Source organism: Numenius arquata, chromosome 6, assembly GCF_964106895.1.
Source record: "Numenius arquata chromosome 6, bNumArq3.hap1.1, whole genome shotgun sequence".
In the NCBI taxonomy this organism is placed as follows: domain Eukaryota; kingdom Metazoa; phylum Chordata; class Aves; order Charadriiformes; family Scolopacidae; genus Numenius; species Numenius arquata.
In genome coordinates this window covers 24,273,951-24,299,440 of record NC_133581.1, presented here as the reverse complement: position 1 = coordinate 24,299,440, position 25,490 = coordinate 24,273,951, and the positions used below count along the sequence as shown (strand labels likewise).

General features: G+C 37.8%; 1 protein-coding gene across 1 annotated transcript in view; it reads left to right on the top strand.

Moving 5' to 3' along the window:
- SPON1 (spondin 1) overlaps positions 1-25,490 on the top strand; it is a 188,115-nt gene that overhangs the window by 149,215 nt on the left and 13,410 nt on the right. The window contains exon 7 of the mRNA XM_074149656.1: positions 9,726-9,790. Within this exon, the coding sequence (XP_074005757.1) occupies positions 9,726-9,790 (65 nt within the window). The remainder of the gene's footprint in view (positions 1-9,725; positions 9,791-25,490) is intronic.

The following is a 25,490-nucleotide window of genomic DNA, read 5'->3' as shown; positions in this document are numbered from 1 at the left end:
CATGCATCTGCTTTACTCTACACAGAATGCCTTGGTGTGTTGGATTGGGTTTTGATGATGGTTTTTTTTCCCCCCATTTCTTTTCTGGTGTTCTCACCATTTCCAGAACATTTGTGAGTTTAAAATAACAGTAAGTTTATAGCACTTAGATACAGGTTTAAAAGCTAATTTAGTTTAAAGAAGTGATGAAATTGGGAAAGTTAAGACAGAAGGAGGACAATAGGGTACGTATTGGATAAACCTATTAAGCAGAGGGTGGGAGTTACACCACTTATCAGTGTCAGCTTCAAAATCTAGTTTAATCCCCTACTTTAAGAAGGAGCCTTTCCTAAGCGTAGGTTTCCTTTGCTTTTGTCAAAGTAATTTAGGGTCCCAAAATGTTTTTGTAGTCCTAAAGACAGCAGAGCATTCTGTGTAGAGTGAAGCAAAATCAAGAAGCAGGTTCACAAGGGAGACTCTTTTCCTGCAGAATCTGCTCAGCCACAGAAAATGAGCGCTCAAATACTCAGAGCATACCTAGGGCTCATTAACACACACTGCTAAGCTTTAAACTATGCAAAAATGAATTATTGCTTTATCGGGACACCCTAGATTATGTAAATGGAAATAAAGCATATGATTTTCACTGTTGCCGTTAGCAACAGTTCTGTTATTAATTTCAGCCTACGTTCCCCTCCTGAAACAACCACTTCATTGAAAGAAAACCCTGTGGGACAGGTAATGCAGAAGGCTGTTAGTGCAAAGTGAATCGGTGCTTTTGGCATATATACTAAGAGTAACAATGAACATACTTCTCATCTCATCCTAGTGATTTTTAATAAAATCAGGAATTATAATTCCTATATCCCCTTCTAAAAGCTTTTTATAAATGTGTGTTGTCAGCTAGCATCTGTGCAATCACCATCCTGAAATTGTAGTTTTAACACATATTTCCGTGTTTTCTGAAAAATATGGACAATATCCACAGTTTGGGAAATTTCTCAGCCTGATTATCTAACAGAGAGGTTTTTATTTGAAAAAAAGGGAATATAAAATTGGTAAGTATCCAATTTAGGAAGGCTTTCCTGTACAGCACAGCAGTTAAGCTGGGAATGTCTGAAGCACTGAGTTACTAGCTCTCCTGAAATGGGACCTGTTCAGACAGTGACAATTCAGGATTGCATTTAAACGCTCATCTTTCCTCCCATTTGTCTTCAGTTGCATCCCAACAATTTTTCTTTATCTATCTTGGGCAAAAAATTGTGCTTTTGTAATGGAGTGGATTTTATTGAAAGTCTGGAAATTCCCCCAGACTTTCATATTTGGTGAACTGAAAAACACAGATTTTTATATTCTCTGAAATATCATTGCCTAGTTTTGAAGAAAATAAATAGGAGTTTTTAATTAAACAAATGGCTGTTTGTACAGGGAAATATTGAATTTGCATGCACTTTGATCAAATAATGAATTCCATTCAGGCATATTTATGTATCTTGTAATTTGCGTGGTTTTCTCAGCTGCCACAAAATCACTATCATAAACACAGAGAAGTCAAAATAAAATGGGCAGACACAATCCTGGTATAATTCCACTAACTGAAATGTATTTTTGCTGTTGCTTAAAGTAACCCTAAATCTGTGCAACTGGCTTTAAGTATAATCTGTCTGAATCTAAATCAGTCATAGAATTAAACAGAATTTAGCTGTCATCAAATGGTAGAGATAAGTCTTTAATTTTATCTTTAATTATGCGCTTTTTTTTTCCCCTTCCAAATGAAGTAATTTGTGACTAAAAGCTTAACCTTTTAAAAAATGTTCTTTTTTATGAACTGGAAAGAAACAGCTTCTGCATGTTCTTTCATCAAAAAGTCTCTGCATGTTAAAAAGAACTACGTCTCAGCACTGAGGCTTAGGGCAACTTCAGCAACCTCTTTGGCTGCACTCACAGGAAAATAGATGTATTGCATGATATATTACCAGCTCACGATAGTAGCCATGCAAGTAGGATTTTGTAATGACCATGTTAATAGCTATGGGAAACTTCTGACACGCTCCACATAAACAAGAAATCCTCAGAAACCTGGGCAGACTCGAAGCAGCTGATTGCTTATGGAGTTAATAAAACCTGCCCATCCAGAGTGCGTTACAGGAAATCACAGTCACAGTTCCTATAAAGCAAATGTGCATATTTATGTGAAGATGAACTCCAGAGCAACTAAAGCTGTATGTAGCTCCTTTTATTCCAGAAATAGTTTATTGCCACAGAGCAGACTACTTCCTTTTTCTTTTAAATTTTTTACACATTTCATTAATGTGCCTATATCGGTGTCACCTTTTTATTCAAATACATCTGTAAAACTGAGTTAGGCAAGTTGTCTACAGATTTTATCAACCAGGAGAAAACATGCCATATTTCAACTAATATCCATGGAAGTGCATAATGTGTTCCACATTAATTAACCGGGTATTTTTTGTTAGTTACTACTTTAAAGACAAAATTGGTCTTTATTTTTCTCTAAACCTGGAGAGAAAGTGTGCATTTGTATTGCGGTAAAATAATACATTTCTTTTTTCACTGTGGTCTTGTAATGTATATTCTGGCACATCTATTGCCACAGTTGAATTCTTCATAAATGGATATTATGCAATTCAATTTCTACTGGAGGCTATGCTATTGAATCGTAACAATCCTATGACATCAAAGAAGGTACACCTCACTCATAACTTAATTAGAATCTAAGTATATTTACTTAAAATTGCAGCCACTTCCGCCTTACTTGATAGCATGTTTCTAGCATTAAGTGGCTATTAGATAAAAAATAAAATCATAGTCCTGAGCTCAGAACTCCTCCTTCTCCAGCAAGTAGCCTAGCCATGAGCCTTTCACTCTAGCCCCAAAACTGAAGCCTTTTTTCAGGCTGTCATGGTTTAACCCCTGCTGGCAACTAAGCCCCACGCAGCCGCTTGCTGACCCTACCCTGGTGTATGAGGAAGAGAATCAGAAGAGTAAAAGTGAGAAAACTCGTGGGTTGGGATAAAGACAGTTCAATAGGTAGAGCAAAAGCCATGCACGCAAGCAAAGCAAAACAAGGAATGAATTCACTGCTTCCTATGGGCAGGCAGGTGTTCAGCCATCTCCAGGAAAGCAGAGCTCCATCATGCGTAATGGTTACTTGGGAAGACAAATGCCATCACTCTGAATGTGCTGCCTGCTGCTTTATATACTGAGCTTGATGTCGTATGGTGCAGAATATTCCTTTGGTCAGTAGGGGTCAGCTGTCTCAGCTGTGTCTCCCTCCAGCTTCTCGTGCCCTCCCAACCTGCTCGCTGGTGAGGTGGTGTAAGGAGCAGAAAAAGCCTTGACTCTGTAAGCACTGCTTAGCAATAGCTAAAACATCCCTGTATTAGCAACACTATTTTCAGCACAATTCCAATACAGCCCCATATGAGCTGCTATGAAGAAAATTAACTTTATCCCAGCCAAAAGCAGGACACAGGCTGTGGCAGTTTCATCAGTAGACTAGATAGCAATGCCATCTAGATAGTCTTTCACTCAGCAGCAGGGCCAGTTGCAAGACAGTTGTAAACATAAACCCCTTGGTAGAAGATTGTAGCTATATAAAGGTATAAACACTAGCAGAGCATTATAGCAAACACTGTCACCATTCCCAGTTTAGAAGAAAAGCGTCTGCTTTCAGAAGGGACCTTCATGCTTTAAGTCCCAAGTAAAACATGTCCTTTTAGTAACGAGCGAGGTACCTAAGCCCACAAGAGGAACAGCTATGGCATCCTCTTGTCTCCGATGCTGAGTCTTCAGGTTTCCTTGTAGAATACCTGGCGGCTCACAACATGCAAGCACATGTTTTATCGTCTCTTAAATGTTTCCTCCTAACTCCAGTCTGTAACAAGACACCTAACTATACAGTGTATGTACCAAAAAGGAGCCAAAATCTTGGGTTTTGAAGACTTCTGTTAGTCTGAAACTATTTTCATGAACTGAAGAAGTCAGGGATACCAAACGCACACTTTTCACATCCTAAAGTGATTTCTGTGTGTCTGCATAACGTGGAGGTGCAATAAGGTCAATTTATACTCATCATTGAAAACTGATCAGCTTTTAAGAGCACTCAACTATCCCTCCAAAACACTATATCATTCTTATTTTCATAGTATTTGATTCCCCACAGAAGACATACTGTGCATTATACTTTTTCATTCTCACCTTATCTCTCCTTCAATAAAAAATTATTTTTTGAGGCAAAGTATGATATTAAAACTCAGATATGTAGGTTTATTTCCAGAAGACATTCGATTCCTCATCTGTGAATTGAGGATAATGTTGTTTTTTCTACTTTCTAAGAATCTTGTGAAAATAAGTCCACTGTGGATAGAAAGGCATTCAGATATTATGCAGATGAGTGTTGTGGAAGGAATTAAATATTTTCTGTTCTAAAAGAATCGAATCAATGCCAAGCAGTGGCGGTGTGAAATGATTGAAATCAAGCTCTGGTTCAAAACAGGTGTTTTTCATTCCCACAGTTCATTGAATCTGACTCTGATTTTGATGTCAGATAATAAATACACTGTCATTTGTTTAGCTGAACCGAATCAAATCATTATTATGAAGTGCTAAGTGATCTGCACGGGAACATTTGCTAATGTTATTTGGCACACATAAAATAAAAATAGTGATAAAAATTACTCATAAAAATAACTTCCAGTACAGAAAAGATACTAATCACGTTGGTTACCAAAAAGCAGCAGGAGCACATGAAACAGTTTACGTGGCTTTTCAGATCCTACTAATCTCTCTTTTATTCTAAAGGTATTCAGTTGATACTTTAAACTTTTGCTGAAAGCTTTCATTACATTTTAATGATGTTAGCCTTTAAGCAAGTTGTTTTAAATCCCCTTGGTTAAGAAAGGCTTCAAATCAAATTCAATCTTCAATGCTGCTTTTTTGAGCTATGCCCCACTTTCTGTTCTTGAAGATGAGGAAATGTTTTTAATCTTTTGTAAAGTGCACTGAGGAATGATCTAATTTGGTGGTGGTTTCATACAGAGGGGCTCTATTTGTTGCCATTTAATGACTTTATTCTGTGTGCACCTTCATTTGTACATTGCAGGAACAATTGGATGTAAAGAAAATGATTAATTTTTACCAACCTTAGAGGTTGTCTGTATTAGAATGACTTTATCAACTTTTTAAAATTGTGCCTTTAGGGTTTTTTGGAGGACAGTACTTTCATGGGGAACTGCTATTGAGTCAACCACCCGACCCAAGCTTGAAGCACAAATGTTGAAAGCAGATCTGGAGAAAAGGATAATTGTTCATTATTTTTGCATGTTTTAATTTAGGCCACAATCCAAAAAATATTGAAGTCAATCAGAAACCACTTTGGCTCCGCTGGGCTTTTTCAGCAAGCTTTGCGTGGAGAAGGGATCATTCTATTTCAAATGGAAACTGAAATCATATAATTGAACTAATAACTGAAATTGAAGAAATTGAAATTCAGTAGGCTCTACAAAGATTTTATACCAAGTGTTGTCAGTGACTATGCCTTAACCACTTTTTTTCAGAGGCATGAAGGCTCCTGAGAGTTTATACTAATTTAATTATTAAACCATGACTTCCTACTTACGGGAGTAGCAGAGATGCTGCATCAGTGGTAGCACCTTCTCACGCAAATGGAGGCAGGGACACAGGGGTGCAGGCAAGTCGTGGAGGAGCAGGGCAGGTTGCCCCCACGAGGATCTGCCAGCGCTGTGCTGCACTGCCGTCAGCCCCGGCACAACGCATCCATGCAGGTGTGTTGTGCCGGGGCTGACGGCGGTGCAGCACAGCGCTGGCACCCCTCACTCCCCTCACCCTGAATTTCATACCTGTACTCCATTGTGTGATATCTGAGGGGGGTCGACCTCATTGGCCTCTCCAACTACCTGAAATGAGGTTGCAGAGAGGTGGTGTTGGCCTCTTCTCCCAAGGAAATAATGGCAGGACCAGAGGAAATGGTCTAAAGTTGCGACAAGGGAGGATTAGATTAGATATTAGGAAGAATTACTTTACTGAGAGAGTGGTCAGGCACTGGAACAGCCTGCCCAGGGAGGTAGTGGAGTCGCCATCCCTGGAGGTATTTAAGAAAAGTGTAGACATGGCACTTCAGGGCATGCTCTAGTGCCCCCGAGACTGTTGGTTTGTGTCTGTTTGTGGGTGGGTGTGGTGTGTGGTATTTTGTGGGTTGTGGTGGTTTTTTTTCCTTTTTTTTTTTTTTTGTGGTTGGACTCGGTGATCTCAAAGGTCCCTTCCGACCATGAAGATTCTGTGATTCTGTGATATGCCTAAAAGAAACTGAGCAAAAACTCAATTGCAAACTCCCAAGTATCAGTTCTGTGATTTGTACTCCAGAAGGAAACCCTCTTAAACGTGAAGAGGAAAGAGGGTAGCAACTTTCCTCCTGTGTATGCCTGTAACAACTGCCAGGTAGTCCCACATTTACTCCTTGACAACTTCCACATGTGCAGGGACATAACATAGGCTTGACAGTTTTCTTCCCTTTTATTTTTTCCTTTTGTTGTTGGAAGAGGTGTGGATCAGACCGAAAGGATTTTCATCAGCTCCAGGCAAGAGCATTGGTGCCCTTCCCTCTAACTTGTTACAACATTGTAACACTTTGACACTCCATCATTGTGCAAATTATCTAGCTTTCCTTTTCAAAAATCTAATGGTTTCAATACTTGGGAATCTTTGCTTCCCAGCCAAATACATAAATGATGACAAGACAACTTGCAACATACAACAGTGAAACATCCCGGTTCTTGTTGCCATATTTTGATGTGAATTTGAGAGTTTGTTTACTTTTAAAAAAATGGGTACAAATGTAATACAGCAAACTCTTAAGAAGGTGTTAACTAAAATTCATGAAAATTAAATAAGATGGTGTTTTATGCCTCTACTGTCAAGTCTGTGCGATTTGGTTATTCAAGGTAGTTGGGTTGTATCAACTAGTTGTATATTATTAATTTGTGGGTTTCTCTTCAGGTATTTTATATCCTCTCAATTTCTGCCATCTGCCAATAAATTACAGCTAAAGTGATTGGCCAGCAAATCCAAGCATTGTATCTTTTCTATAGCTTGCTCTCTGTCTATAGATTGTTTACAAGGCTGTGAATTTGTGTGGTGGATAATATCTATTTTCCTGGGCTGTTTATCACGTTACCTTAAAAATGTGGAGATGAGCTGGGAGGCTGGAGCCAGAGGAAGGTGGCTGCTTTTCTGGAGGAGTTCCGCGAGCCTGCTCCCTGCTTAATGCTGTTAATTGTCAAGGAGCTGTAGGTACCAAAAACCTGTATTTTCATTCCAGACCCAACGGAACGCTGGATTCTGCATCTTTTGATTTTGGTTACTGTTCAGGGCCATGAATTCAACTCTTGCATCTGATTTTTCACCTCCCTTAAAAATTGAGGGATGTCTGAATGTACTATGCTCTGTTCCTTATTTCCTTCCCTCTGCACTTACTACTAAGCGATTCATCATAGTTTATCCACTCTTGGTATGCGTTTTTCATTTGAATAGCACATGTTAAAAGATTTTCAAACATGATTGATTTGGATGTTACTGACATAATTGCTGGCTTCTATTAGATGAGCAATGTATTATTTTAATAAACGTAACCCTCTATGCTCATAACAGACTTTCTTTGGGATGTACAATACAGAGTTCATAGTTTTGAATGCAAATGTGTTCTCAAGGCAAGTAAATGAAGATGTACCTGGCTGGAGAGTCTTAGGATGTTGAAACAAGGAAAATTAAAAATTAGGGCAATTTCCTTTAAGGGAGAAAGACAAGTAATGTCTTTTTAACGTCACGCTTTTAACTTCATTCATTTAATCAGTTTTCTTTTAAATCACTTTGAGGCAAAAGCTGCCTCTGCCACTTTTGAAGGCATTGAGGTAAGAAGAAGGTTGCCATAGATGAACCTGGTTGTGATGCATCTTTTCTGCACGGGGCGTATCTCTGCTCGGTGCCACCCAGCCCGGCAGGGAGCCTGGCAGAGGGTTGTGCTGGCAGCTCAGCCTGCTGCTATTCACACAGGGCCTGCCCCGGTGAACCTGCCTGCTGGCATAGTTCCGCTGCATCCTCTTTGATGGCTCCCTTTCATCCTAAAATTCTTTTTATTCCAACTATAGTATGGGAGTTTGATTAAATCTTTTTATACTTACTTGCATTTAGAATCAGACTTTCAGCTCAGGACATTTAATGCAGTATAGGCTTTGGCCAAACATCTGTAATTTTAAAAAGGATTTTCAAGAAATGGCTTATCCATTCACTCAGGTTGAGGGAAAGGTCATGTCACATATGTATTCCTGAGACAGAAAATATTTTGTGTTACAGAGAGGACACATCAGCGCTGTAATTACCTTGCTTTGGTAAAAAGAGGGAGTCAGAAAATATTGAGAGTGGTAGAAACAACCAGTGAATATTGTTTTCTTTAAATGGGGGTGTATATGGACTAGAGCTAGTCTGGGGTATCAGAACTATTGCTATCAAGCAGGAAATTGCACTATTATCACTAAACTGAAAGGTCAGCTCTGTTGGAAGTGTCAATTACTGGTAATGTATGAGGTGGGTTTTCTAGCCTAATTGGGAAATATTTTTAAAAGACAGTAGAAATCATGTAAGTTGTGAACTTTGTCTTCCTCTAGGCAAATTACTGCGGTCAATTCCTAAGGGAGATGGGGAAAATGCTTCTAAAAAAGTGTGATAGATGTCTTTTGGGCATCAGAGCCTTGTTAATGGTCTCCTGCCTTTTTCCTGGGTTTATTGTACCAATATAAAGTTTAGAAATGCTGATGCAGGAATTTCTACAGACTTCAGGAAATAATCTTTGTACAATGCTTTGCCACACTGTGGGCTTCCACAGGTCGGTGCTATATTTCACCCTGTAATTTTTACATGAGTAAATGGAGAGCAAAGAGAAAGTGTTATCAATGGCTTTACTTGGAGAAGATTGCAGTGCATCTACCATGGACTCTTTACATCCTTACCCATATGAGGATAATAAATAATAAATCGTACATGCTCAGGGTGTTAGATTGCCTAGAGCAGCTTCTAGTTTTTCCCTGCCTCTTGACTCATGGATCTGTGATGCATTAAGAGCAATTATTCTGTCTTTGCTTGCTTTAACCTGGTAAGTTCCTCTGGCCACAAGGATTGTCAGAGAGTCACAAAAATCAACAACCCAAGATACACTTTTTGCTAATGAACTACTACACGTGGACTAACAGCCCAAGCTACAGCACAATTGTCTTTCTGTGATAGTGTTACCAGAACAAACTCACCTTGTCCATATTGGTTTGGGGTATTTCCCCAACGCAAAAGTCTTTTCCTCATTTCTACTTGCCACCACGGTGCACCACTCTGAAAGCTTTCTCTTCAGCTCATGATGCAAAAATAGCATGGTCTGTGAAGTGCTGCTAGTATTTTAAGCTCACTTCTGTGAGACTGTGTCCAAGGTCTGACTGCCTTTGCTCGCTGCTTGTGCCTCCTGCATTCGTACAGGCTCCTTGATCAACCCTGTGCAGCTGAGGACACGAGGTGCTCAGATAACAAAAAGGACAAAGTATATTTCTCATGGTCAGAATTTGGAGGCACAGTTTGATTTAGTACTTCTTAATTTTTGCTGTAAATCATATTACTCTCATTGTAAAATTGTTCCAATCACTTTCTTATTTTGTGTCTCTTCACAGAGCGATGAGGTTTTAACAGTCATCAAGGCAAAAGCGCAGTGGCCTGCCTGGCAACCTCTGAATGTGTAAGTAAGTAGGGAATAGTATGTCTCAATAGCCTTGTGTTCAGCGTAGGCTAATGGACTGCTCTAAACTCATTGTCTTATATAATCATTTGCTCTTGTAAAGAAACAATCTAAAAATATTTTGAAAGATGAGTTTTTAATCTTTTTTTTTTTGGTGGTGTTTTTTTTTTTTTTGCCAACAATTGCTTCCCTCATTCTTTCCTCTTTAGCACCTCTTCATTTTTTACGTTCTTTGGTTCACTAACTGTTACAGGAGGATATCCCGTGGAGTTTGTGCCTTCACTGAACAATGATGTTTATTCAATGCTTGCTCAAAAATATATCATACTATTCTACATGTACTATTTTTTAGCATCCTGTGTCACGCACTGTGACAACGCAGTGTCAAAACAGCAATCCACCAACAAAAAACTCCTAAAGGAATAATTCTTTAAAATGCTTAGCTGAAACACTCTATAATAGCATCATGATCCTGATGGTAGTATAACCATGGTTGTTTTACCAAGTGAGACAGCTAAATAGCTTCCCAGGATCCTAATTCAGGGATCTCTGGCACTCAGCAGAAAAGAGGACAAAACTCTTCTTTCAGGACACTCTTGAATGTACTGGTTGTCTTGGTGAGGGGGAGGAAGATGGTTGGGGGGTTAGAGTGGTCATTCCTGTATAACTTGTCTGTGCTTGGCCCAAAGTTCATACTAATTATCCAGGCCCAAATAAATGAGACTTACAAGAAGCAATTAAAGATAAGAAGCCAGTATAAGGGGTCACCCCATTAGCTGAGAGTCAAATTAAGTCCTTGGAGAAGCAGGACAATTAGTCTTCTGCAATATTGTGGGGAGCAGGTAGTCCTGTTTCCTCTGTAAAAAGTATAAGGAAAGCAGTTAGTGGAACACTGTGTCTGGTTTTGTCATCTGTATTTCAGAAAGTATGTGAAAATTTGGAGGTTAGTCAGAAAAAAGCTGCAAAAGAGCTCAGTTTTTAGAAAACATCCCATACCGTAAGAGGCTTAGAAACTCTTAAGCAGCTTAGGACTCAAGCTATTCAGTTTATCCCCTCCCCGCCTGCAAAAAAAAAAAAAAAAGGTTAGAAGGTGAGAACAGCTTAAGTAGTGAAAAGATTTCTGATAGCTGATCCCTTTTTAATCTAGAAAAAAAACACCCCCATGAAATCCCTCGTAGCATGGATGCTAAGGAAATTCATGACAAGGAAATTCTCACTAAAGGTATGGGAAAAGGGTTTAACGGTGTGACTAACCTTCAGAGCAGCTTACCTGAACATGAGATAGATTTTCCCTCACTTGAATATATATTTAAACCTGAGACAGCGTTGTAGGCTCTGTACAGGAATTGTGGGTTAGGCTTTTTTTGGCTGGTGTTATGCAAGTGGTCAGTCAAGGTGACAGTAATGGCAATCTTTATTTTTGGTCTTATTCCCCTGAAATTTTCAGTATTTTGAATTGGTAGTGTTTGCCGTGTAGTTGTGGATAGCATTTTTTTCCTTGCTGCCTTCTTTCTGTTCACTCCAAATTCACACTTTAAAGTGGAAACTTTTGTCCACTTCTCTGTTCTACTACAGTCAGGTCTCTGACTGAAACAAGCCATTTATTTTTTTCCTTTCAATTCCAGTTACTTTCCCAAAACAACATATATGTATGATGTTTCTGTGTCAAAGTGAGCAATACTACCAGGAATCGACTGTTCTGGGTGCTTGGAAGGCTTTGGCATTGACAGGAGAGCAGGTCTGTACTTTGTTCACAGAAAGATGGAGAGAGGATCTCCTGCTCCGGAATCTCAATCCATCATCTTTCAAATACACTGAATATATTACATAACAAAAATCAAAGCTAATTAAAGTATGTTGCCCCTGGTCATAATAGCTAGTTCAACACAGCACCACGAAACTTCACAAAAAGGCTGAGCGTGAACAACTTCAGATACTTTATAGGCATATTCTTTCACAGACATGTCTGCAAATGCCTTTGCAACATCCTCCAGATGTTCTTCTGGTCAATTCTTACTTTTTTAATTTGGTAATTCTCACCTTTCCGTAACATAAAAGGAATAAATCTTGGTATTTATGCTTTCAAATGCTGTGCAAGGATTCTCCTAACAAACGTTCCTTCACTTTACAGGTAGTGTTAGATTTTTGGCTTTTTAAATATTTTATCAGATTTTTCCATGATGTCCTTCTTTTTTGATTTTATTTTAAAATATAATCTATGTTTCAAAAGAAGACAAAATTTTCAATAGCCATTAATGGCTGTTGCCATTTGCTGTTATGGATGGTCCTTCTTGGAGTTTAGATCAGAGTTGTGCAAGTATTGGATAATGACTTCTCAGGATAACCATTTGGTCTATTATTATGCATAACACAGCCATCTTACTAATGAAGAATTGGCTAAAAGTCATCAATAACCTTTTTTTTTTGCATGATCATTAGTTGTATATCTAATATATAATACAGTGGGATAGTGGTGCCAAAGTGGTGTAACAAAGTGTCATAATAAGCACAGCATAAAAAACTTCCTGCTTGTGTTTTACAACAATTATAAAATGCATATTACTAGTAAGCCAATTTATGAAGGCATAAAGTGTCAAAAGTTGGCAAATTCAGCCTGCTCACCCTTTGAAGTTTGCCTCATGATTCCATGTAGTCATTTTTATTGCTATCCCTATCCAAGTTACAGTACCAAGTTAGTTACAGCAATTACACTTAAAATCAGAGGGAGGAGGGGAACAATTGCCTCCAGACCTTGTGAGAGGGCTGTGAGAGTATTTGCATGCTGTTGTGGAGAACACGGGATGAGGCCCTGTGGACACCAGGCTGCTACCCCAGGTGAATGCAGTAGCCGAGAGCAACAACCCACAGTTACTGGGGCTGGAATGCAGGGACATGCACAGAGATGGTGGCAGACTGTCACGGGTGGGAGACTTATGGGCTTGGTATTTGCTCATCGCAGGCAACAGCTCAGTCAGACCCATCCCTTTCAGGAGAAACCCAAGAGAAAAGAAACCAGATGGGAGCAGCACGCACCGAGGCTCAGCACAGCCCTGGGCACCACCCTGCTGCCCACGTTGGGTAATGACCAGCCAGGACAGGCTGTCCACCTGCCCCGGGGCTGCTGGGTCCTCTCCCATCTTTCCAAAACAGCAAAGGAGACAGCAGCACCTCTTCTCCTTAAAGAGGCTGTAGCAAGGCATGCTGCTAATTGTTGCCCTCATCTTGAGCAGCTGGTGAGCCCTTGTATTTTTCACTCTGGTCACCTGTAATAATGTGTGAGAGGATGGTCTTGGCCAGGCATCTCTCACGGATTCATCATTGAGCTGATTCATTCATTATTAAATGGCCTTCCTTCTACTCTGTCAATACCGGTCAATAAGGCTGTGACTCCTGAGGCCAGTCGTACCTCATTAAGTAATGTTTAAAGCCCTGTATGGACTAAGGGCATGAAGCTTCTAAGTCTGTGTCTAAATCTGATGGGATGCCGAAAGCCTTTGGTTCGTGACACCTGAGGTAAGTGAAATATAACTGGGAGCTATTCTTCTGCTTAGGGAGAAGAAAATAGAGACTTCTCAGTGGAGATCCAGTGGGCACAAAGTGCTACACCAGGGAGAGGTCTTTGGCTTCGGGCATGAGTTCAGATGCAAGAAATTACAGAAGGGGCTGGGACAAGTTGCCAGCCCTAAGTAGGGATGGTTATAATGACACGAAGTAATTTTCTCAAATGCTTTCTGTTAAGTACAATTAAGGCTAATACACTTTAACATATTGTCATCTCTGAGTACAGTACAATGCTGTTGAACCTATATCCTGCCATAGACTTCATATTTTACTGTCTTTTATCATTCCTCTCCTCAGTTCCTGTATATGCCTACTCTTTGTCACTGTTTTTCTTTTATCTTCCTATTACTCACCTTCATTATCCTCCATTCAGTTTCTTATTCAGGGCACCAGCATCCAGAAAAACTGTCCTGAGCTGTTGCATGCAGGAGCCAGTTCTGGGTGATCTTTGTGAATTAGTTTTATGGCTGCCCAACCGAGAAAGCAATGTTGGTAGCAGGAGGAGTGCCAGACCAAGTAAAAAAACATTTTGCTGTTGCTTATGTTTGTATTACCAAGTTGTGTGTCTGAAATTCTGACTTTAAAGTACTTGCAGGGAATACATTCTTCCTTGAATGTAATGGTATCAGTATACAGCATGCTGTCAAATGAAAGTAGTTTTTCTTATCTTACTTGTATAAACAAGAGCCCAGCTCATTGCTCCCTTCCTTTCAGCTGTGTTTCAGGCAGAATCAAATTTTACTTTCATATTCAGCTGCAAATCATTGGTCTTTTGCAGTATGGAGGATAAAATACAGCAAATACAGACAGTACAACTGGTATCCAAATCTGCATACCTGGCACCTGTAAAATAATCAAGTCATGACAGAATAATTTGGGGATAAAGCAGTCAAGACTTTTAAAGATAGTATGCATCAAATTCCACAGGAGCTACTACCTTTAAAAGTCCCAGTTTGAATTCCCTTACTCCAAATATATCCTCTATTTTTTTTTCTCCTTTTTTTGGGCTGTATTCATTATGCCTTTATTTCAAATCCAGACATCTCTGTTGTGACAACCCCCTTTATAATTCAGTAAGTACTTTTATCTAAATAAGAGCATCCCAGGATAATCCATCAGAAGAAAATAAGCACAAATCCTGATCAATTAGTCCCACTCTATAATGTGAGTTACAGAGTCAGTTACGAGAAGAAAAATGGGACCCTTTGGGGAGGTGTGGGGAGAGTCAGTTGTCGGGCATGGAAGAAGCTGTCAATCCCACGTCTTGGCGTGAGCTGGATTTTCTTTAAACATGGTGAAATCCAAGCCATGTAGTGGTGTTAGGGCACTTGCTGTTTTTACAGCTGCCTGTTTTTTCACAGTTACTATGTCCTCTGTGATTCCTCACCATCAGGGAAAGGCATTATCATACGTGTATCTTTCCTTTGCATAACAGCATGTTCGTTGTGATGGTTGGCGGGGAGTAGGAGAAAGCAAATTCTTCAGGTGTTTATCTCTGATGTTTCCAAAATGGCAGGACCTCCAAAGCAAGATACTGTGTCAGAACAAGGAATATTGCTTCACCAATATAGTTCTCAGCTCTCTCAAAAAAAGAGAGGAATTGAAAATGGATAGTTGGATAGGTGTCACACGTTAATAGACAGCTCTCTGGGTTTCTGACATTTCAAAAGTCCAGTATAAATATATGTCTCTTTCTTAATATCGGCAAAGGCAGAAGTATTTGAATGGCAAATCTTGTGTCTAATCACTTTTTTGTAGTTCCTGTAAACCAGGAAAACAGTCAGCCCTGTTCAACACTGTGGAATATGGACTTCCATGTACACATACCCTAACACTGATAATGCAAACATGGATCAGATATAGGATGGAAATTATTCTCCAGTATGTCATGCATTCCATTATTAAACACTGAGACCTTATAAATTGTTAAATACCTGTTCAGATAGTGTGTTTTTCCAGGTATTTTTGTGTGTTCATTCTGGCTTTTCCTGATACATAAAAAGGCAATATTGATTTGAAAAAAAAAAAAAAAAAAAATTGAAAAAGTAGCCTTAACTTTCCATTATAAAACCTGTCAGATTCTACAAAACTTGCAAGAAGACCCTGCCTTCCTGCATAAATTAGCTGCCTATTTCCCATTCCTTTCCTGGCGAGTTTCAGTCTGCAGTCCTAGTTAGGAGAAAGATCATGTTTGGATAGGGGTCTTAGCAGTGTGATTGTAATTATTACTAAGCACATCATGTGTATTCAAATTATTATTTTTTTGCTTGTTTAATTATTTTAGGTTTAATAAGTCAACCTATTGACAATGTATTTCCGTGCAAAAATTCAAGACATTTTATCCATGAAAATAGCATAGTGAGAGTACCTGACATTAAAAGATTAGGTTTTCCTGAAATATTCACAAGCATTACTTTTCATACTCCTCTCTCATTTATTTTTCTTTTATGCAAAACCACCACTGCTTTCCAACCTTTTTACCTCCTCAATCCATTCTTAGTTAGAACCAATGCACATCGAAGTGACAGACGTTTTTCTTTATTATAATTCTGAACTATTTGAAGTTTGGAAAATTATCCTCTCCTTCCTTTTGTCTCTTCTGTTTCCATTTCATCTCCCCATGCTGTTTGCGTAAGTACTCATGGTCCTGTGGTTTTCCTCTGCCACTTGACTGTGCACAGAGCTTACTCTTTTTCTCGTGCATTTAAGCAGCTCTTCCCCTTTTATTTAGAGATTACCTGAAAACACTCCAGTAAGCCCTCAACTGTGAAGCTTAGCAGAAAGGGAGGCCTATTCCTTTATACTTCAAATGGATAGAACTATTTATACCAAACAGTTGATAAATTAGTATGGTTACCCCATCATCCCCTACAAATTATCCCATCAGTCCCCTTCCATTTCAAGTTTTACACATCCTTGATATCATTGTCTGACTACAAAGATATTAGGGCTGTTATTCCTGGCTTGCAAGGAGGATATCAGAAAACGCAGCAGGATACTCCTAAGTATCGTTTTCAGCATCAAGACAGATAACGTGACTAAACTGCTCCAGAAATCAAACAAAGCATATTCTATGGAAAGGGGATGGGAAGTGCAAAAATGCTCTGATCCAAAAGTATGTTTGAGTTGATGGATCATACTAGCTGGAGAAAAAAATGCTAACATATTCTTTTGCATTTTCCTTTGTTCTTGAGTGAAAGCTTTTTCAATCTTTGCTTTTTTCCAGAATTATTCTGCCACAATTTGAGCAAAAAATGTTTATTGTATGTTTTGATCCTGCTACGCTCAATGAATCTTCATTACAGCATTTGGGAATCAAAAGCCAAGCCACAGATGAGTAGGGTATTTAATCTGTTTGGGGTTTTAGCATTTGTTTGTTTCTTGGTTTACTCCTTTTTTCTTAAATTTTTTAAACTTTTTGCTTTTTTTACTTTACCATAATCTTCTGCTATCCTTGTGCCCACAAAAATTCTGTTCTTTAAAGTAGAAGAGTCAGAAATGGAACTCTTTACCGTCTTCTAAAATGTAATGAAAGATATCTCTCACCTCGTCTTATGCTTCATTGTTAAAGATCCCATTTGATCATGTCTGATATTCTACTCTTTACAACTCACACAGCCTTAATGTGTTTTTGTCTCACTGATAAATATCCTTGTGTAAAAGTACCCAAGGTTAGGTATAGAGTTGCATACTTGAAAGAAGTCTTCAGCAGTGAAAACAGCTTTAATAATAACAATTTGTGACTACATTAATGTTAACTGTATTATCTGATCAGTTCCATCAGATGGCAGAGAGCTGAAACGTAGACATTATCCATGTAAACATGATGTGCTGCTGAACCTCTCTGTCAGCCTTCTCACATGTTGCAAGTTTTGTGATGTTCAAAGAGAGATACTAATTTACAAAAGAACATTGGAAAGCATTTTGGGAACCATTTGCTGTAAACACCTAATTCTAAAACTTTCAGTTCCTGAAGTGTTTACATACCTAAATAGCTATTAGTAACATTACTAAACACATAAAAATACAACCAACTTTCTGTTTTCCCAAGGCTACCTGCATTTTCACAAGGGTGAGGGGACGTCTGTTAGGCAATAGATCGCCACAAAATCGTATTAACTTCCATTATTTAGTTGTTCCCCTGCCTGTTTTATCACTGACGGCCTGATCTGACAGAAATCTTCGAGTAGACTTTTTAAGTTAGTCACACACCCACATGGTTAGTGAAATAAAGGGTATCCCCCAATATGGAGAAGACTCCCCTGGAACTTGGAAGTTATAGGTTTAATTCTTTCCTCCTGATGAGATTTGAATGGTAACACCTGTCTCTGGATGTAAAATTCAAAACAGCAGCCTATATGGTGAGAACCCTTTATTTACTATCACATATCTTGTTCTCCCAGCTTAAGCCTTGCTATTTTGCATGGAATAATTAAATATTTATTAGACAGAGAAAGAAAGCAATTACTAGGATTTTCCCCTGAAGAAAAGTCAGGAGAGACAGAAGAGTTCTCTGAGGGAGATTAATCGCTAAAATGTTTGGTAAACAGTGAGTTAATCAGCTTTGTAAGATGGGAAAGAGGTATGTGTGGAAAAAGTACAGATCAGTTGCATGTTCTCATTAATTAGGAATCACTCTGTCTTTATTTTGTGCCACTTATGCAATGACGACAGCTTTTTCAGGTCCCCAGCTGCCTTGGAACTGGTGGACTGTTCCTGGCTAACAAAAATATTTTGTCCTATTTCCAGGTTTTTAGCATTTTTTTTTTTAATACCTTTGCATTACTTAAAATAGAATGCATGAATTAGGTAATTTTTGAAAAGAAAACACTGAGATTTGTCTCCTTTTTTGATAGCTATTTACTGAATTCAACTTAAGAAACAGTGCTTCTGTTCACCAAAAAATGCACTTTTAAAGTAAATGCTAATTTGCATAGATCTAGGTAAAATTGATTTTCCATTACTTGTTTAATTTCTCTGTGCTGGAAATAGGGCAAAATTACATACATTTGCATTACATTTATATTAAATGGAGTAGTTTTTTAGAATGAAGATTTCAAGTTGACATTTCGTTGTGTTGTCCTGTAAAATCTTTGTGGGGGTTTATGGAATCTTTTGTTCTCCTCCTTGTTCAAAGTAAACTTTGCTTAGGATCAGATTTTAATTTTATTTGTTTCAGGGACTGAAAAATATTTTAATTCTTTTCCTAATAAAAGAGCATGTTTTCAAGTGTTACAGTGGTGAACATCAAAGGCATTATAGAATCATAGAATGGTTCGGGTTGGAAGGGACCTTAAAGATCACCGAGTTCCAACCCCCTTGCCATGGGCAGGGACACCTCCCACTAGACCAGGTTGCTTGAAGCCCCCTCCAGCCTGGCTTGAACGCCTCCAGGGATGGGGCATCCACAACTTCTCTGGGTAGCCTCTGCCAGTGCCTCACACCCTTATAGTGAAAAATTTCTTCCTAATATCTAATCTAAATCTCCCCTCTTTCAGTTTGAAGCCACTACCCCTCATCCTATCACAACATGCCCTTGTAAAAAGTCCATCTCTAGCTTTTTTGTAGGTCCCCTTCAGATATTAGATGCTATAATTGCACCTTAATTGACCTTCCTACAGAAATGCTTTCACTTTCTGTAGGGAGACATGACTTAAGGAGAGCCAATAGTGTTTAACTGTTTAGGAAATCCACAAAACCGAAATATGGTCCATTTAGCTGTGTCATTAGAAAAATAGCCCACCTGATTGCAGAGACATTATCCAGGGGATGCTCCCTGCCAGCAAGATTGTCTCGTTCCCTTGCTGCCACCAGCTGGTTCAGCATGGACGTGTCTATGCACCACACCTCAACACAAACCCTCACTCGGTCTTTTCCTCTGGAGCCAGATGTTTGCTGTGTGTAACTCAGAATCCCAATGTCAGAACCAAATGCTGCTCTCTACTAAATCTATATTAATCAGCATTGAGAAGGGAAGATTCAAATCAATGCACCTTTCAGCTTTGATAACAGAGAGGCTTTAGATAAAAAATAATGAAATGCCCAGAGCCCTAGAGATCAGAGGCCTGACAACATCTATAAGTTAATTCTGTGAATTAGTCTTCCTGAAGCATCTTAGTAAGAGTTGATAGAATTATTCACAAGTATCACCCTAAACTCCTCACACTAAAGAAAATTAGTAGGAACTTTTCAATGAATTTTAATCAACTTCAGTAGAGAAGTTGGGGTTTTGAATTTTGCAGTCATTCCAGTTCCTATCCATCCACTTAAAATATTTCATATGAAATGAAAGTGTACCTTTAGTTCTTTTAGAATATTATGTAGTCACAAAAGTTTTGTTTTGCGTGATGTCTAGGTGAACAAATTCTGAGATTAGTTGCTCACTTTCAGTTATGTGACTCTCTTCCTGTCCCATTAAGAATGCTGAAATGCTTTCCTGTCCTACAGTGCACTGCCCATCTATTAAAATTTATAAAATTATACACCAGAAATGAATAAATGATTCAGTTGATTAATTAATCAAGTCCTCAGAATACTTACCTGAGAATTTTTAAAAAGACATGTTTGAACATGCATACTTGTATTTGGGGTTAACTAGCATTCCAAATGGCAAAATACAGACCGAACTTCAATTAACCAGCTGTAATGGGCATAGTTTAAATTTTATTTGTTGTTTTCTCCAAAGTGATAAGAAAAGCTCTTATCATAGTCTTTTAATCATCTATCTACTGTATATCATTAACATTTGATTATACAAATTGCTTATAAACACTGTTCCACCTAATGATTTGAAAAATAAATCATGCATGTATAATTTCACCTAGTGTGACTAAGAGTCAGCAGAGGGTTATATAGAAATAAGGAAGCTTATTATTTATTGCTACTTTTTATATTCCTTATAATGCTCATTTTTCTTGCATACTTCTTAGACATTTTCTCCTAATTGGTTGAATGCTGCATTTATCTTTCACTTCCTCTGTACTTTCAAGAAAGTAAGGTTCAAGTATTTTCTTGCTTTATAAGTTTATATATCCTTCCATAGCTGCATTTAACCCATTGAACACCTTATGCTGTGCATGTGGTTGCATTACCTTTAAGTCTCTTTTAATGGAGAACAACGAGTGTGGTTAACTCTTGTTATAAAAGTGTTCTATCAAGTCAAGCAGCTGTTAAATCTTTTGATGAGTAAAGGGTGAAGACAAGTAAAGGGCTGGGATATTATTTTAATTAAAAGAAAATTTTGTAGGTCACATGGGCAACTATTTGTTATACTGTGCGTGTAACCTGGTGACTTCAGAGTGCTTGTGATACACTGGAAGTTTGGTGGCTCTGCGTTTAGTGAGCTGGGGTGTGAAAGGACCACACAGAGGAGTTCACAGTCCTGTTCTAAAAAACAAAAACAAAACAAAACAAACAAAAAAAAAAACCAACAAAACAAAACAAAAAAACCCCATGCTATTTTGGAGACCAGTAACATTTCAATGTTACAATAGATTTTTGAAAGACATTTTCTTTCCTTTAATACAGCAGCAGAATTGTGAATAGTATGGTCCTTGCAGAATATGTTACATATTGGATCATTATATAGAATGCATTATAAAATTAATAGCAGTACTACTGCAGAAGAAGCAAAATAATACTGTAAGGCTCCACAGGGACACGATCTTTACTCAAAAGGTTCAATATTCCTTCAACTTTAGATTATTTTCTTAAAAAAAATCAATTAATATCTATACTACAGGCAAATTCTTCTGTCAATGTGCATGATAATGCCATTAATGTTAGTTGGTTTACTCCAAAGCTAAGGTGTAAATAATTTAATTGGCGTGTAACTATTCATTTAGCATATGGGACAATTTCATACATTTGACTTTCCTCATGTGAGTAGTTATGTAAATATCATTTGTGAGAGTACACTCTCTCTCCACTAGCATGAACAGTTCAAAAAGAATAACAGATTAAAAATGAAACTTAAGTAACTATCCTGCCAGGACTGTCAAATTGTTGCCTGAAGCAAACATTAATGACCATTTTAGGGATTCTTGGGAGAAAAAATAGCTCATGTTGTTAACTGCAGCTAATAGCTTATAATATCAACAGCTCTTTGACCACAGTAGCGTGAACGTTACTTGGCTAACACATGGTTGGGGAGTCAGCCTTAAAAACCAAGCCAGTCATTGCCATTATAACAGCAACATCACTGTACCCATAGTGCACTAAATTCACATCATAATTTTCAACCAGTAACAGCTGAATCCAGGAAAATAAAACTTCCAGCAAAGAAAGAATTAAATTTGTACAATCCTGTCTCATTGATTACAAGTCATCATGAACAACTGAAAATAAAAGGATATAAAATTGCTAGTAGCTAAAGCATGAAAAACTGAAACAAGGAAAAGGCTGATGTTACAAATTTATCTGAGTTACAAATTCATTCTCAGTGATTTGCCATTGTAATGAAGTGGGATGAGTGAAATGTGGTTATATTTGACATCTCCCTAAAAGAAAATGTATGAGTTTTTTGCTGAAGAATTATGATGTGCTTTTCTCTTGACAGATGAGTTGATTTAAATTTTGAGATGCTTGAAAGTATTTTCTAAATACCTAAGTGGCTCTCTCCAAGTACAGATAAGCTTTCATAAGAATAAAAGTTGTAATGTTGTATTGTGTGTGGTCCATATTTTACCTTAAGTAGGTGGTCTGGGAATATTTTCAAAAGATTTTGTGTGAGGTATGTCTTGTCTAAACTTAAAAACCTACTTTGATTCTATGGTGAAAGCATTACAATCTCCATAGTGTATGTATTTATAACCATGAAGACTCTTATAATGAGTAGCTACCTCAGCTATCTACATCCCTGAGAAATACACTGCAAGAGGAGCAGATCCGCAGAGTGAAACAGTGCTGAGGAACTGACACGTTTTGGGGATGGGAGATGGCTTTGGGTGGCCGCCGCACTGGTCACATGGAGCGTGGCTGCCTGCGGGCAGCGGAAGCACAGGATAGAAGCTATTGGTAGATTGATCGGAAAGAAATCAGGTCTGCACTCCGAGATTGCTCTGGGATATGAACCAAAGCACAGTGGGAAATTCACCTCAAAAGTGCACCTCTGATCTCAGCTAAAACACCCATAGTTTGTCTCTCTGTGCTCGTTTGGGATGCTGCGCAGTGTCATTACACACGTTACAATTCAGTGCTGGCACAGAATAGTAGAAAGTGATTTCAGGATTTGCCTGAACAGAGGAAAATAGCATGCTCAATCATTTTCTTGTCTGAGTGAATTTGACCAATGGATTCATTTTTTTAACAAGCACAAAATGTGGGAAACGTAATGTATCAGTTATAGTTCACCTTGTAGGATACTGATTAGAATAACTTGTTTTCCATTGGTTTAATTTCGCTGCATGTTAGCTATTCAGGCTGAAATTTTCATGCCAAGTGAGAGGAAATTAGAACGTTTTACTTATGTTTAAAATGTTATAATAGCTGTTTAACTATGAAGGTCTTGTATTGCCATCTTTTGGAAAAATGACTGGATAATCAATGAGTTGAAAAACTCATCCACGTCTGACCAAGTTTAATGAATGTACAGAGATCTCAGTATTCCTATGATCACTTGTTAACATCTGGTAGCTCGTTATTTCTTCAGAAACTGACCCTATTTGAGATGCCACTTAAAGCATAAACAGATGAACAAAATTTTTCCGAAAGCTGTAATGGAAGCCAGTGAAATGCAGTGAGAACAGAATCAGAATGCAGAGTTCAGCCTGATGGGGGAAACATTTTTGGAGTGAAGCCTTATGGAATGCAAAACCATTTGTAATAGTTGAAAGTGAGATATTTTTGTGAAACTGCAGGATGAAGTGGAGGAAAGCAGTACATATGAACTGGCATTTGCACACTATGTCACGGCCAACAGTATCACTCTTACGAGAAGTAATCAGGACCTAAGTTTAAATTACACATAGCCAGATGTAGATGTGAAACACTTATTCTTTAGTGGTTCCACAATAAGTGATATTTTTCTTTCATTAATTACAAGTGAAAAAAATTATATTGAAGTCCCAAAACTAAGAAATGGTCAAATTCCAACCTATTTTCTTAGAAACTAACTTCTTTAAAGTAAAAGCTTTTATAGGAAATTTAGCAAAGGCAAAAAGAAGGCAGTTCTCAGAGGAAAAATACATTACCTATAGAATAAGTGAAAGCACATCAATTAAAGTAAAGATCTTGTTCAGATTTATGTACTCAATTTTTTGGATGAGATCTCTTGTTCTGTACAGAAGAAATGCTTTCTCACAGAGTATTTGTTGTGTGGTGACGATGAAAATGCTTTGTCTTTAAAATTAAACTAGGGTTTCATGGTCAACTACTCACTAGGGAACAGGATTGTAATTTTAATAATTAATATTTCTGGGTCAACTTTAAAAAAATCTATTTAGTTATAAGCTGCAGTAGTAAGAATAAATTCCTACAGAACTTTCTAGGTAGTCTATGGTGTCTATTACTGCAAAGAGATATAGCCATAAAAAAAAAAGAAAATACCATGTAGCTTTGTGTTTTTCAAGTATAATCTTTTACTAGCATGGATGTACTATTTGAGCCTTATAGTTAAAAGTTATATTAAGTAGTCCGATGACATGTATCCCAGAAATATAACATGATGATAGCCTGCAAAGATTTCTGTTGCTTCCCACTGCCCCCAAATACAGTGTTCTATAAAGTATATATTTTATTCTTGCATGGCAACATTTTATTTTGATAGGGCCATTACAGCATGTGTGTCTATATGTTTTATTTCTGTAAATCCCTGGCGTTTTTTTTCCCCACAAATCCTTATCTCTCTTGTTATCTCCCACTGTCACATTGTGCTGTCTATCCTAAAATGGGCTAAAAGCCAGTATCTGTCAATCCAGATGTAAATGAAGTTTCCTTCCACAAAATGACAGTATCGTACTAGGAAACATTTTCAAAGTTTGCAGATTTTGTGTACAAAATGAGAGGAATGAAAAGGCCTGACAGATTTGCTTGTTTCTATGGCAACATGATGCGTCTAGCTCAGCTATTTTCTCCTTTTATGATTTTATAGATAGCTGGGATTAATCCAGTGAAGTTTAATATTTTCAAAAATAGAAGAATTCTAGCCCCCAGTCTAATCAGAAATAGTAATGCATAAGTGTATCTGATACACAAAAAACATTATATAGGGAAAAAGTCAGTTGTGGCTTTTGATAACATGAAGGCAAATACGTAAATCCCTCTGGAGCTGGAAAACAATTCTGAGTGCTCCAGCTTTGCATTTGTCTAATGGGTAAACTATATTTTAGTTCAGAAAAATTCCTGTGGTATATCCTTCCTTCTTGTGGTGTATGATTCCTCCACACTGTTGATACTCTGACTTAATGGCCACCATTTTCCTTAAAACACAAGGCAATCCCTGCTTGTATGACTTGAAGTACTTTGGAAGTTTCATAGAAGTGTCAACAAACTCCTGACAGCTGTATGCAGGAGTAATTTATGTTGAGTGAGCAGTTTATGCATCAGCAGAGCTAATCAAAACACTTTTGTTAAAAGGCTTTGACATCAAAATGAAAGCTTTTACATGATAATTGGATCTAAATGGTAAATCTATGGTTTCACATTAAAAAGAAAATATTCCTAGTGGTTTAAAAATTTTTTTTAAATATAAATTCTAAATTTTATCCAAAAGCCAGAAATATTTGTTTCACCAAAACCAAAAGAACTACTTGAAGTAAATCTCAGGGAAAAAAAAAAAAATTAAATATCTTTATAAAATAATTGTCATTTTTACTGGTTTTTATAATTCATTTTGAATTATAAATTTGAGGATGTAAATTTGAGGATGAGAGTAATTGAGCTCAAAATACATGTATATATTTGGATAATTAATATAAGATAAAAGCTTTAATCATATGAATTTCCATTTTATTACTATTTTAGGAACTTACCAAGAATGAGTAAACCGAACACCATACGCTGCCCTCGCAACTTGGTTACTCTATTTTAATGGCTCTACAGAGCTCCATGTAAATGCAACAAGAACATAGTCTCCTATTTTTCACAGAAAACAGGATTCAATAATGCTGGGTTGTATACTAGCAGCAAAAGCCTGCAAATT